The following is a 13895-nucleotide window of genomic DNA, read 5'->3' on the forward strand; positions in this document are numbered from 1 at the left end:
AATATACTTGTTCCATTGACAATTAAGGGTGGAACATCACATGTGAGTGTTTTTAAAATAAGTTTTCCACATCGGTATCGTTCACTCTACCAGCACATCATGAATCACGTTGTCTAAAAAAAAATGTGCTTCTGCTTTTCTTGACGGTTGACTAATAATTTCACATTAAAAAGTCTATTTCTGAAATCATAAATTATACAGACTCAAAAGCATGTGCAGCAACCTTAAACTGCCGATAGATAACAAAGAAAAACCCTTAAAAAAATGTCAAATTGCAATGCCTGACCAAGTTATAATCGTAGTGGGAAACAGTGCAGAGATGTTGCATGTGGGGCCTTTGACATAACCGGCTCTATGAATACATGGCAGGACGGAGGAAAGAAGCAACATGCATACCAGATGTCCAGAATTACAGGAGGAATGTGTCCTGTTTATAGTAGTAGTTTATAGCAGTAAATTTCCTCTCTTGTCTGACCCTCGAGCTGCTTTCTCCTCCTCTGTCTCTCCTGGGAGAAACTTCACCTCTGATACAGTCTTTAGGACATTCGTACTCGGAAGTGAAGCGTAATAAAACACATCTGTATCTGTATCTCTCTCTGAGCATTTCTAACATAGAATGGACACTACTTTAATGGGCACTGGTTACTGATAACTTATAGTACAGTAAATAATAACCTCCAGCTGATTATCAAAAGAAAACAGACATATTAAACATTCACTTATTCAAAGAGCTTTCATACAGTTATTTGAATTATTTGAATTCTTATTACCTAAATTAATGAAATCCATGAAAAAAAAAACGATTTACTGTAGAGCTGAAACTATTATTTGACTAATCAATTAGTCGATAGCAAGAAAATGACTTTACTTTACTATGACGATTATTGTTTTCAGCTGTCGTTTACAGTAACAATGTCATATTTGCTGGTTCCAGCTTCTCAAATGTCATTCATTGTCGTACTGTATATCACTGTAAATTGAATATTTTTAGGTTTTGGACTGTAGGTCGGACAAAACAAGACATTTGGAGATGTCTCCTTGGGCTCTGGGGAACCATGACGGACATTTGTCATTATTTTTGGACATTTTATAGGAAAAAAAAAACTAATCTGTTAAGTGATAAAATAATTGGCTGAATGACTGAATGACTCAGAAGGTCCTTTGTTCAAGCAGTCAGATATTTTAATGAACACCGTTAGATGTGGTTTTTAGATTTACCATCTTTCTGATGTTATTCATGTCTCATATGACATTTCATGGTGTTATGTATTCGTTGTAGTGTGTCTTCTGTCTGTTGTGCACTGTGGAAACTATGTCTATTGTTGAATCCCCACTGGGGAATAAAAGCTTTCTAATCTAATCTAATCGATAATGAAAATAATCATTTGTTGCAGTTCACCTGAGCTCCAGTGGACTGACCCTTGTTCATAATGAAGTAACGACTAAGAGGATCTCTTTAATACACTCTAGATATTGTTTCATAGGCTTGAATTGTGATGCAAACAGTGAATGAAAGCGTTGATGAAAAAATAAGCCACGATATACTCTAGCATCTTTTCAGACCCAAAGCTTGGTTGTTGTTTCTTTCTTAGTCAGTCATGCATACTGAAGTAGAACTGTAGGGCAAAAAGGCAAAGAGCAAGGTCCCCTTTTGTAGTCATTTTATTCTGAGTTACTGGAAAACAGACACACACACACACACACACACACACACACACACACACAGATGTGTATCTATTTAGACAAAAGGAACAAAAGTTTTAAGTAAAAACCTGCCCACTGTTATTGGATTTGAAAAAGATTTCAGTAATACAAACATGAATTAGTAGTGAAGAAAGTGTGCAATTTCAGTAAACGATGAGTAAATGCAATACGTTCCCTGCCATTACGAGCCACGAGGACACACACGAGACTTTGATGTTTAATACGGTTCTGCTCTTTGTCAGTTAGAGCCTCAGGTAATGTAAACACATGCAGGTGGGATCGTGAGCAGATGTGTGAAGCTACAAATGTTACGGGTGTAAAAAAAAAAGTATTTCTCCGATGACAGAAGAGGCTATGAAGCGTTTTCTCCTGCGTCAAGGCAAAAGGCAGAGAGGATGTTTCCTTTCTGACTAGATTTGGGTAATTTGAGCCAAGTAACCCAATTTAGCTAATTTCATTTCACTTTCTCCCACAGTGATACAATCTTGCCCTTCCTGTGTTTATAAGAAGCTAGAAATAAGTAGTTTTATGCGGGAGAGAGGGGGCAGTGGCACAGTTCTGTATTCATCGGCCCATTTTAGGAGTAAAATACTACAGAAATGCCAAAAATGTTTGGAGCTTGTTATGTTGCCCACATACTCTCTCCTCCAGCAAGGCCTTTCTTGTTTGACCTGAGACTGGCTTCACAAAGAATTCAATGTGGCGCTTTGTTTTGATTTGGTGCTGAGCCATTCCCATACTTTGACATTTGAGCTATTTTTTTCCTCTTAGAAAATGGCTAACAATGGCTGGTGGGCAGGGTCAGTGTATGCCCTCTGGTGCTGTGTAGAGCAAAATATGGCTAAAACACAACACCAGTACACTGCAGAACCAGATTAACTGGTTTATTATCACCACTATCGCTCCTAACATTAGGCCCCCATTTTGAGGCAGGACAGGAGGCCGAGTTTCCAAACAGAGAATGAAAGCTCCACTGTATTAAACGGTGATATAGTCTGACTTGTTAAAATACCATTACACTAACAATCTTTTTTGCTTTTTATGTAGAGATCTCTTCACACAAATTAGTTCAGAAAAATAATAAATAAATGTGGGGGAAAACGATATAATGGAGGAAAAGGATCTACTGACAGAAAATCGATCAACATACATTTTGATTCAGTGATTAATTGTTAAAAAATGCAAAACATTGGTTGGTTGCAGCCTCTTAAATGTGAGATTATTTAGCTTTTCTCTTGGAAAAAATGGTTTACCGTTTAAATGGAACATGGTGTTGGCATTTATTGGATATTTAAAAGGTAAATAACCTAAAAAAGTCAAAATATTATGCACAAACCAAGGGAAGTATATAAAGTGAGACACCTGGTTAGAGGTAAAAGGAAGTTGTGGAGGAGAATTAAGCACAGGAGTAACACCAGCCAACAGAGAGGGCATAAACTCTAAAACAGAGAGACATTTGAGCCGTCGACAAAGGAAGACAGAGGTTTTCAAGACTCAACAGTTAAAGTAGTTGAGGGGGTCAGGTTTCGGGTTAAGGAGGCATGGAGAGTCCAGGAGAGCCATCGGGGACTCAGCAGAGCAGTCAAGTCACGCATATCCCCCCACAACTGAGGGGGGATGCTGCAGAGTCCACGGTCACCTCAGACATGAAGAGTCAACAGCTAAACGGGACAGCTTCCTAATCCGAGCTGATTTACAATCAGCCTTGAGTTGAGTTTATGACTAGAAGACTCCAGATAGACAAATGGAAAAGTGTGACAAGATGTTTCCCCCCTGATCTCTTTCACAGCTTCACACTTTCAGGCAGGATAAGATGTAACACCGCCATACACCAAACTAAACTGACCGGGCCTGCAGAAGACCTGTTTGTTATTGTAGAGAACAAACAAGTTTATTTAAATTTGTCTCAAACGCTTGGAAGAGAAGGCAAAATTACAAATATTTACAGTAAAACTTTTGAATTTTGATTTGAATTTATTGTCTTTTTTGTCGCATCGTTTGAAAATGCACGTGCAGCATTCTGAATCTAGCTTCTATGACTTTGTGGTGGCTTGTGAGCCCATGTGAAGCGGACATAGCTGTAGCCAATAATAATAACAATTCACAATAATATGGTTTTGTGCTCGATCTTATTCCATGTAAATCCAATTTTCAGACCCTACAAGTGGCCAACTAAGCAGATGCATTCAATTAGATGTGAGCTCTTGGTGGGCTGGAAACCCACAGTCTGTGTTTTTATCTACTTTGAGCTGATGACAACTAAGTCTGGCCTGTGTAAACCTATCAGAGGGAAAGAAGTGGGCGGCTAAAGAGCTCACTTTGCTGGACAGAGTCTGTGGCCGATCAGACATTAGACATTTGAGGCCCAGACTGCCTCCTTTACCTCCAACAAGTCGGAGAGTCTGCTCATCAGGGCGGGGTGCAGGAAGAAGGGACTTACGGTACAACTAAACTGTGAGCCAACGTAATCAAAGGGTCACCGCTGCACACCACAATGCACGGAGCGAGAATCAAACATTCGAGGAAAGGCGGGTTAATTGATTCACTAATGTCTGGCACATTTCTTATGCAATGACAACTCAAGACGCTTCACAGATGGTCTTTTAGAGAACCAGTACAAGACAAATACTAGAAAATAACAGTACAAGTTTAAAATCTGAATATTGAAGGAATAGTTCAACATTTGTGAAATATATATCAGAGTTAAATGAGGAGATCAAAACCCCTCTTGTGTCTTTCCTGTACATTACGTGTGATAGAGCTACACTGGTTGTAGCTTATAGATAGATGTGAGAGTAACTCTCAGCAAGAAAACGTAAATCCAAAATGTCAGACTGTCCCTTGAAAATAATTACACCAGTGTCAATAAATGGTGGTCCTAACCCATCAATTGATTTATAGACACATAACTTAATTTTAAAATCAATACTCTGACCTTTTAGACTTCAACGTTAATGTAATATATTCTTTTCAATTGGGTTACAGCTTCAGCTTTAGCTTTGAAAAGAAACAGTTACGAACCTACAAGGAATAAAAGCATGGATCAGCTTTTTCAGATCCTGTGTGGATGTTAATCCTGTGACACTTTTCAGAGAATAAAAAGCTGACATTGTAAGATATTTCAGTCGGCTGCCAGGACTCTGATATCTGGTCTGTTTTTTACTTTTCAAGAACATCAAATTGGTCAATAGATTGTTAATGTTAAAATGTTAAGAGATAAAAATGGTGTCTGGCTCTTTTTTCTCCATAAGAAAAGCATTGGTATATAGTGTTTCAAAGCACCTCAGCTATATGTATGGAATAGGAACACTTTTTTCTGAACGTATTTCAATGATCCGGTAACAAAAGGACAATACTGAACCAGCCAATGAGGGGAGAGATAAGACCAGTAAGCTGAAATGAGGGTTACTGTCTGAAGAGGTTGGAAAAAGGCCGGCCACTGATCCCTGTCAGGAGGCAGAGCCAACAAGGAGGCAAAGACAACAGAATGAATACGGGACTTGGCATGACTGTGTTTTATTTAAGCATATTTCAGGCCCTCACAATGAGAAAAGAAAGTGATGGTCCAGTTCTTTTGCCAGAGACGGATGGATATAGTTGAAGATAAATGTGTCCCCACAGGAAAAACTGCACCCTCACAAACGCTAAGAAGAACAGGACGGGAAAATAGAAAACCAACATCTGAGCGCCTGTCTGTCACACTGTACTCATACCCTGGTGACTGCATCAGGTGGGGCTTAACGAGGCACGGTGGCCTTATTTAATGACATCATTCATGGTAAAGTGTGAATCACACCAGCTTTTCATTAATGAACGCTGTTGTTTGGATTCCTCCTTCTCCTTGCTGTTGAAACACAATGAGAGGAGACAGGATGAGAGGTTGTCGTCACTGGGCTGCAGGGACTTCCTTAACTCGGAGTAATGTCAGGTTCGTACCTTCTGTTACGTGTAATGCGAGCGTGTGTTTTTTTTTTTTGCACAGCCACTCTAACAATGTGTTTATGTTTGTATGAATGAACTGTAGGTGTCTTTTCCAGGTAAGCCTCGTGGAATTGAAAAGCGACAGAGCAGAGTGTGAGAAAACACTGCTCGCCCTTTCTGCGAGCAGACATCCGATCGCCCTATCGCTCTTTGGCGAGGTAACACGAACCAGGCAACCACAACAAAGCATCCGAGTCCTGCACAGAGACACTGGAGGACTGGGAGCCCAACAAAGCAGATGCTACCAGCTCTCTCCCAAAGACAGAGAGTGAAGGTGGGAGGGACAGACATCAGAGAGGACAAGTTGTTTTTCTAACAGGCGGAGAAGAAAAGTTTTCATGGAGCTCGGAGCTCTTCCCTGTCCCCGAATGTTTGTCCTCGTTTATAAAGCAAACATACTTAATCAAGAGCTTGTTTATTTGTTTATTCTCATTTACATGCAAACGTGAGTCGATGACCAAATGTTTTATGAAATAAAAACAGACAAAAGAAGCCACATTTGAGAGACTGACACTAGTGGATTTTGGGGTTTTTTTTTGCCTGCCTTGAAATGACTTGAAATGATTCATCATGGATCCAAATTTTCACTCGCATATCTGATAACTTCACTGTTTGTTTCAGCAATAGTGCACAAATGGTCAAAACTCAAAGCTCCTCTAATGGCTGAAGCCCATATTATGGAGTGTTAAATCCCCATTAAATCAGGAGCTTAAAGGCAACACCGTTTACAGCTGTGGTGTGAGGTTTTCCCACCTTCTTCTCTGCCCTCCTGCTAGTCCACAAACCTTCCCTTCCCCTGCCTGAATGCACTCTGAAGACTCTTCCCTCATGAACTCACGTCTTCTACGATGCGACCTCTCCTCTTGAGTCACTCTGTTGAGAGAAATAACTTTTCCTGCAGTCCCTTCTTTACAACTCAGGACCAAATGGTCATTCCACAGCCAGTCAAAGCAACAGGAAGTTGGTTTTGGGTTGATAAATCAAGAACTACCACTCAGAACCCATTTGCTAATCCATATATTTTCCCGGTGACATGGCAGTGTCATCGACGGCGGTGATAGCGAGAGGCCGTTATCATCACAAGGTTCTTCAAGTCGAACAAATGGCCACAGCCTGAGATAAAGACGAAAATGTCCTTCTGAAGCCAGATGGTCCTCAAGCTTCAAACGCGAGCGAACGAGCTTATCTAGAAAGTTTTTGTGTTCCAAAACAACAGAGGGATAAAACTAACCCAGCAATCCCAGCTGACAACTACTTTGTCTTATTTATTTGTTTGTTTTTAAGCATTGTAACTAGGAAATGTGAACACAAACAAAGATATAAGGGAGGTTAGGACTGAGTTATAAATAAATACTACAATCGGTGATGAATCGGAGGTACTCGTACATTCCTGCTTGGCTAACATCCTGTTTGTTCTCCTCCGTGCGTCCGAGCAGCGACCAGGGAAGCCCCAGCCAACAGATGATATACACAGGGAATGTCAGGAATGCAGGTACATGAATGCCTCAATAACTCATGTTGGCCCGGCCTTTTGACACACTGCCCAGTTAAAAAGTTGAAGGTCGGCCAAAGAGAAAGGGCGACAAATCTGACCCTGGGCTGTGTACGAATAACAGGTTTCTGAATCAAACTGGATCCGTCTTCTTGGTTGTAGTTTGCATTGAGGGGGAAACGGTGATAATAATATAAAGAGGAACCAAATGACAGTCAAGACACGTAGAACGACTGAATCACGTTACCCGTCACGTCTTCAAAAGTTCCCCTTTGTTTCTCAATATGACATCATTCACCTTAAGTGGTACTGTAGAAGCAGAAGTCTGGAAAAAGGAGAAGATATAGCAAAGCTACTGTATGTCATTTGAGGAAGGCCTGGGAAATAATTACATCACGTCACCAGTGTGTAGGAGAGGGAGCTGCTATAATCCACTGGCTCTTTAAAATGGGTTTACGGCAGTTCTTCTGAGCGTCCCTGTAAAAAGAGTGCAGCGGCACAAAGGGCACCAGGGGATGAGGCCCCCTTTCTAAAACAACACTGACTGACAGAGTCCCCATTGTATTGAGGAGGAAACCACTTCTCCAACCTACAGCCGTGGTGCAGCTGCATTAGAGAAGCATGCAAACCCCCACGCAACAAATGCACGCACCAAAAAAAACAACTTACATATGCATAGAAATGGAAAACACATGCAGATCCTTTGCATATATAAATACATCCAGATATATATATACACATTTCAATGATGTGCACAAACAACTTGTGCAAGTTGCTGAGTTGCTGTTTCTTATACGCTTGAAAGTTGAAAAAGAACAATCTTTTTCCGAAAAGAATCTGAAATAGTAAACAACAAATACTTCTATTGCTGTAGCTCTGTTGGTCTGTCTGGCTTTAAATGTAATAGACGGCATTTTTTGGAAATACACGTATAGCAAATCAATACAACCAATACAACTAGCTTAGCACAAATACTGGAAACAGGGGGAAATAGTAAACATGGCTATATATGTCCAAACAAAACTTGTCGCTTTTACACTTTGTTTTTTGTATTTTAAGCTGATTGGCTGATAACCGTAGCTTCATATCTTCCATAAAGACATGATGGTGTTATTGACCGTCTCATCTAACTCTTGTCAAGAAAGCAAATAAGCAGCAAGTAAATTTCCCCAAATGTCGCTATATGGGGATGTGTTATATCTGCTCAGTCGTGGTCTTTAACGTGACCTTTGCTTTCCAAAATAACGACATGGAGAGAAGTGGAGAAGCACTAAAACTCCCCATAAAGCCTGGTCCAGATTGGGTAATTGTAGCCCGAGGGTGGCGAGAGCCAGGTGGACAGCCTTGTGCTGAACCTCCTCTGCCTGCTCCGCTGATCTAAAACCAATTTAACTGTGTGCTCTCAACTCCCATGATCCCCCTCTTCCTGGGATATAGTGGTGGGTGGCTGAGCCAGATGCACACACACTTCAAACTTAGGTGACGCAACAAACACATTTTCTTATTTTAGAAAAGATGGTGCGTGAGAGAAAGGGAGTGGTAGACATAGTACGCACGTAAAGAAACTGCGACCGCCATTCAACAAAAGAAAATGATTTAGGTTTTATGTCCAATAAACACATCGCACAGCTTGAGTCCATTAGTTCCACTAGAGTGGCATCTATCAGACACTGCAGCTTTCTTTAGACTTCAGCCATCAAGACACAGTGATGTCAGACAGACAGCTGGAGTCACATCGTCAGCACGTCGGATTTCTCTACCACTTTTTCATTTGTAGTTTTCCCAACATTTGCTGCTACTCAAGTGTTGATAATATCAAATCTCAAAAGAAAAGCTGCGACGGCACATTTGCGAGTGACGCAACTTGATGTAACAGCGTAAAAGACTGTGAGTCAGACAAATCGGTTAGAATGGTTTCCAACGCGTTCAAGTGGTGTAAATAATCAAAAGCTGCACCCATAACAGCTTTTAAATATGTGTGCGCTGTTTAATAACGTTGGTTAAGTCATTACAAACCCAGAACAGTGGCAGACCGCCAGTTCAAAAGAGAATTTTCCCTTTCGGAGTTCTCTTGTGGCCTCAGCCGGGACTAGACCGCAGGAATCCAGCGGTGGACTGGTGCTCGGGCACTTTGAAAGAGGATCCAAGGCCAGGCCAGGCGTGCACCTTTGAAAATGCCACTCACTGATCTCACATCATCTTCACAAGGACAGAGTCATATGGAGAAGGGTATTTTGTAGGACAGGAATGGGAGGGTAGGAAACACTGCGTGGGTGAGTGAATGAGAGGTTCCACTTTCATTTGGAATAGCAAGGATAAGTAGCAAAGAAAGGGGGAAAAAGGGCCAAAACTATCAAGAGGATGCTACCAATGACGAAGGTATAATCTTAAAGATATGGCTTCTATGTTGTGCATCTGTGAGGTCTCGGTATATCTGTATCACTAGCTGAACTAATGGCATGTTATGCACCAGTAGCAGCCTCAAGGAACACAGTTCTTATTGTAAAGCGAACCAACCACAGCGACCATTGGAAGCAATGCAATTTCCCCTGTAAAAGGAAGAAAGGAAAATGCCAGGCAGCTGTTTCCAGCCACAAAAGACAGAGCTCGGGCTGTTGCTGAGGACGCCGGACAAAAGAGACGAGAAGGAGACGATGCCTTTAGCACATGCTGCCGGTTAGAATGGACCCAGGCATTTTATTAGCAGACCGCATGAAGAAGTTGAAGCTAACCCAAGGGGTCTCGCCCCTCCTCCGCTCCCCTCCACCGTCTACAGTAGAGCAGTCCTGTTAAAGTCATTAGCCCTGGGATATTACTACACTGGCGAAGGCTGCTGCACCCATGACATCATTATGGGCTGCTGTCAAGTCCAGTGGGACGTCTGTGAGCTGTGTCTGAGAGGAGAGGGCAGTCCCCGCCACGCAGATGCAGACACATCCATTCACGCCGGCATGCCACCGTGCAGCAGGAGACACAGTGGTCCAGAGAAGGGGAATTTACACCTTTCAAAATATCCATTTATGAAACGCGTGTTATTTGTGAGGCTGCGACGAAGCCGGTTGTGTCCCCCGCTTAACAAATACTGAACCAAGAAACCTGCTCAATTTAGAAAGGGCAGAGTGAATCCCTCAGACTATTTTTGGAGCATATGATACTTTACAGCCACTGTCAGAGAACAGATCCATGGCCTCGTCTTCCTGAAGAGCTCCAACCACTAAGACAGAAGCTTTGGACGTGCCTTTATCTCGAAACAAGGGGCCAGCAGGGCAGAGAGACGTCCATTGTCTGATAAGAACACTAAAATATACAAGCATGTTGTTCTTTCCCACAAAGTAAAGGAAATCTGGGGCTACTATGGGATGGGGTGGGGTTGGAGAGCTTGAAACACGTTCCCAGTCAAAAACACAACTGAAATGTTGAGTCTACTGCCTCTTGCATAGAAATCATCTGCTCTGCACGGCTGAACATAATAACAGGGATTGACTTTGTGTTGCAGGGCAGTCAAACAACAGAAAATTGTTCCAGTCTCCAGGCAGTTGGTCTTTTTTTTTCTTTATGGGAAATGTGACGCCTACAAATCCTATGGAAAAAGCTGATATAAAATGTCCCAAGCAAGGAGCCATCTGCGCGAAAGAGACACGACTTGAGCTGTCACAATGGCGCTCACAGTGGAGTACGGTGCATAATTGTGGTAATAAGTGAGGATTAGCACAGCAGTCAACAAGCAGGCCATGAATGGCTTCTTGCTGTGCTAGTCTCTTCATATGAGGGCTTCACTCTGGAGCTGCTGATAGATCTGACGTTATTCCAGAAACATGGAGGATCCACAAAGTGTTCCAGAATGAGACTATCTGAGCAGCTCGTAGCTGCTTCAAGCTGTAATCAAGCTCTTAAACAGAAGAAAAGCAAGGCCGGGCGTGGTTATGTTTAAATAAGTACCTGTGTGAAACCTCCACGCAACTGTTTAACAAAAAAATAAACAGGTAATATGGTGATAAAAGCTTTATTTAGCAACACGTTGGAGGGATGTTATTGAGGTTTCTGTTCTCTTTTTGGATGGTGAAAGTGTGGAACGAGTACTCAAACACAGGTTCTGTGAATAACACCGCATGACTTAAATGTTGCTCAACTAAATATAACAAAGAGTGGCTCTTTTGAAAGATATTCCACCACTGTGGGACTGTGAAAAGGCCAATGCGGCGTCCTGAACTATTTTATGAAGCAAACAGTTTAGCTTTCCAGGTCAGGCCAGTTCTCTTCAAAGTGGCAAAAATGTCTCAGATATTGTTAAGACAAAAGCTCCATTTCTGTCCAAAGCAAACTGCAATGTTGTATTTCCTTAACTGTGCCATTAATGCTTTACTGTAGGCCTGCGGTTCCCTGAATTTTGGATTGTGTGACTCCTTAAAATGAGGCAATGTCCACCCAGCATCACAGGTTTTAGTATGAATTAAACCAAAAAACACACAGGCTAGCTGTTTCCACCTGTTTTCAATCTTTATGCAAAGTTAAGCTTCCGATTTTAAGTGGTATCTTTCTTCTCATCTAACTCACGGCAGGAAAGTAAGAAAAGTACTTCCAAAATGTTGAACTGTTCCGTTAAAGGATTTTTAGAGGCCCAGTAGAGGCGAAAATAGTTCACTACGTCACAGGAAAAGGGCACATAGTGAGTACTTACAATCCCTTTATCAGGCAAAATTAAACATGCATTTACAGGCTGAGTATCAAAACATTGTGAACAACGTGAGCGAGTAAGGGTTTCTGATTCAATGCACCTGCCTGCATGACTTCCTGGTGTAAAAGAACTTTATTGCAAATTGTTAACGTCAAGAAAAAAAACACTACATTTTGATAAAAGAAAGTGATTTTTTCTAATTATCCCTTTTATCTGGTGACCCCTCAGAATGATCTTGTAACCCCCTGCGCCCCTGCAAATCCTCAATCCCTGATTGGGAACCACTGTTGCCGGCTACTCTGTAATAGGGAAGTAGATCAACAATCTACTTGGGCGAAAGAGTGTCAACTGCAAAGATTATTTTCATGATTGACCTATTTACTTTATTTTCTCAACAGTGCAAAACCCCCAAAATATTCTGTTTACTATCACATAAGACGAAGAAAAGCAGCAAATCCTCACATTGCAGGAGCTGTGACCAGTGAATGTTTGGTGTTTTTCGCTTAAAATATGACCTAAATGATGAACTGTAGATCAAAATAGTTGCTGGTTAACTGTGTGTCAATGGACTAAAGTAGAGTTACACTGTAACTCTACTCTAGTCCGTGAAACTGTTACTATCTAATCTGTAACTGTTACAGATTAGATATTTTCCACCGCTGGAGATGACTGACTGCAGCCTGACATTCAAGCTATTCTAAGTCCACATGATTGCTCCTGAAAAAAAAAGAGAAAACTTGTAAAGTCCCCAGTGTGACAGGGTGACCGTGTGACTGTGTTGATAGTCGGTAAAAGTGGGTGTTGACTGTGTGCTCATTAATACAAAGCGCTCCCGACAGCTCAACTCCAGCCCGATGAGGAGTGTGAAGGGAGGAGAGAGACTGTGCGTGGGAGTTTTGGGGGAATTCAGAAAATGCTGTTTTCAGATGGTTTCGCGTGCAGCGCGAGAACACTTTAAAAAAAGAAACCCAGGCGAAGAATGCCGAGATGTGCTCTGTCAAGGATATACAGTATAATGCCAAACCCCTGCCAACTCACACCATGCTTACTTCAGCCAAACGCTGAGTTGTCGGACTTTCGGGGAGACAAAAGAACCGCAGGAGAGAGAGGGGGGGGGGGGATGAGGGGCGGAACAGCACAGGTCGGTTCATCTAAATGAATATCTGCAGCTCTTAATGGACCATACAGAAATGTAAATACACACTATCATCCAGGCCCAAGTCACACACACACAAAAAAAAAAGAGCGCACAAATACACTCTTTTGTTACAGAAACACCATCCATTATTAGGGATGTTTATGCTGGCAGTATTTTGAATTTGAATTCTGTAAATGATTAATTTATGAGGCAGATGGAGACAGAACAGAAGTTAAAATGCACCATCTTTTAAAGGTGGTAGATATATCTCTTTGACCACAAACTGAGACGATCACAACTCACCAAAACAATGGCAAATTTCTCCTCCAGCTCGGTGGGTTCGGGCATGGGAACCTTCATGGGCATGATGTGATGCTTCATCTCCGACTGGCCATCCACGCTTTCTATATTACCCATTTTCCACCCAGATGTGCTGTATCCTCCGGGTCGACTTGAATCCTTAAAATTTCTTCCAGTGGTGATAATCCAAGCAAAACAAAGATCAAAAAATCTCCCAAATATTCCAACAACTTCAATCACGGATTAATCCATAAAACCGCTTCTCCAAAAACGAGATAACCCGCTGACAGTGCAGTAGTCTCGTGTCACTGTCCCAAAATGCCATTTACACTTAACTCACGCGTTTAAGGTTTACAGTGTGCTCCACAGTAGCGTCCCTTAAAAAAACGTATACTTTCAAAAGTAACAATCAAAGTGCAGATGCTTTCTCTTCCAGAAAGTATTTTCTAATTTGCCTGGCCAATCCATTACTTAAAACGGATTTCCCCTCGCGACAGACAACTTTCAAATGCCGAGCAACAGTTACTTTAAGTTGCTGCTCAACTTTCTTGGCTACGACGTGTTTCCATTCATTATTGTTGTGTGATCCTGATTAAACTCTTTGC

The 13895-nt window shown here is 41.7% G+C and overlaps 1 protein-coding gene across 4 annotated transcripts in view; it reads right to left on the reverse strand.

Moving 5' to 3' along the window:
* fmnl3 (formin-like 3) overlaps positions 1 to 13850 on the reverse strand; it is a 33180-nt gene extending 19330 nt beyond the window's left edge. For all 4 annotated transcript variants that reach the window (XM_079176304.1, XM_079176305.1, XM_079176302.1 and 1 more), the window contains exon 1: positions 13294 to 13850. In XM_079176304.1, the coding sequence (XP_079032430.1) occupies positions 13294 to 13407 (114 nt within the window). In that variant the 5' untranslated portion in view covers positions 13408 to 13850. The remainder of the gene's footprint in view (positions 1 to 13293) is intronic.
* Positions 13851 to 13895: the final 45 nt, after the last annotated feature.

Source organism: Pholis gunnellus (assembly GCF_910591455.1).
Source record: "Pholis gunnellus genome assembly, chromosome: 2".
NCBI classification, from domain to species: Eukaryota; Metazoa; Chordata; class Actinopteri; order Perciformes; family Pholidae; genus Pholis; species Pholis gunnellus.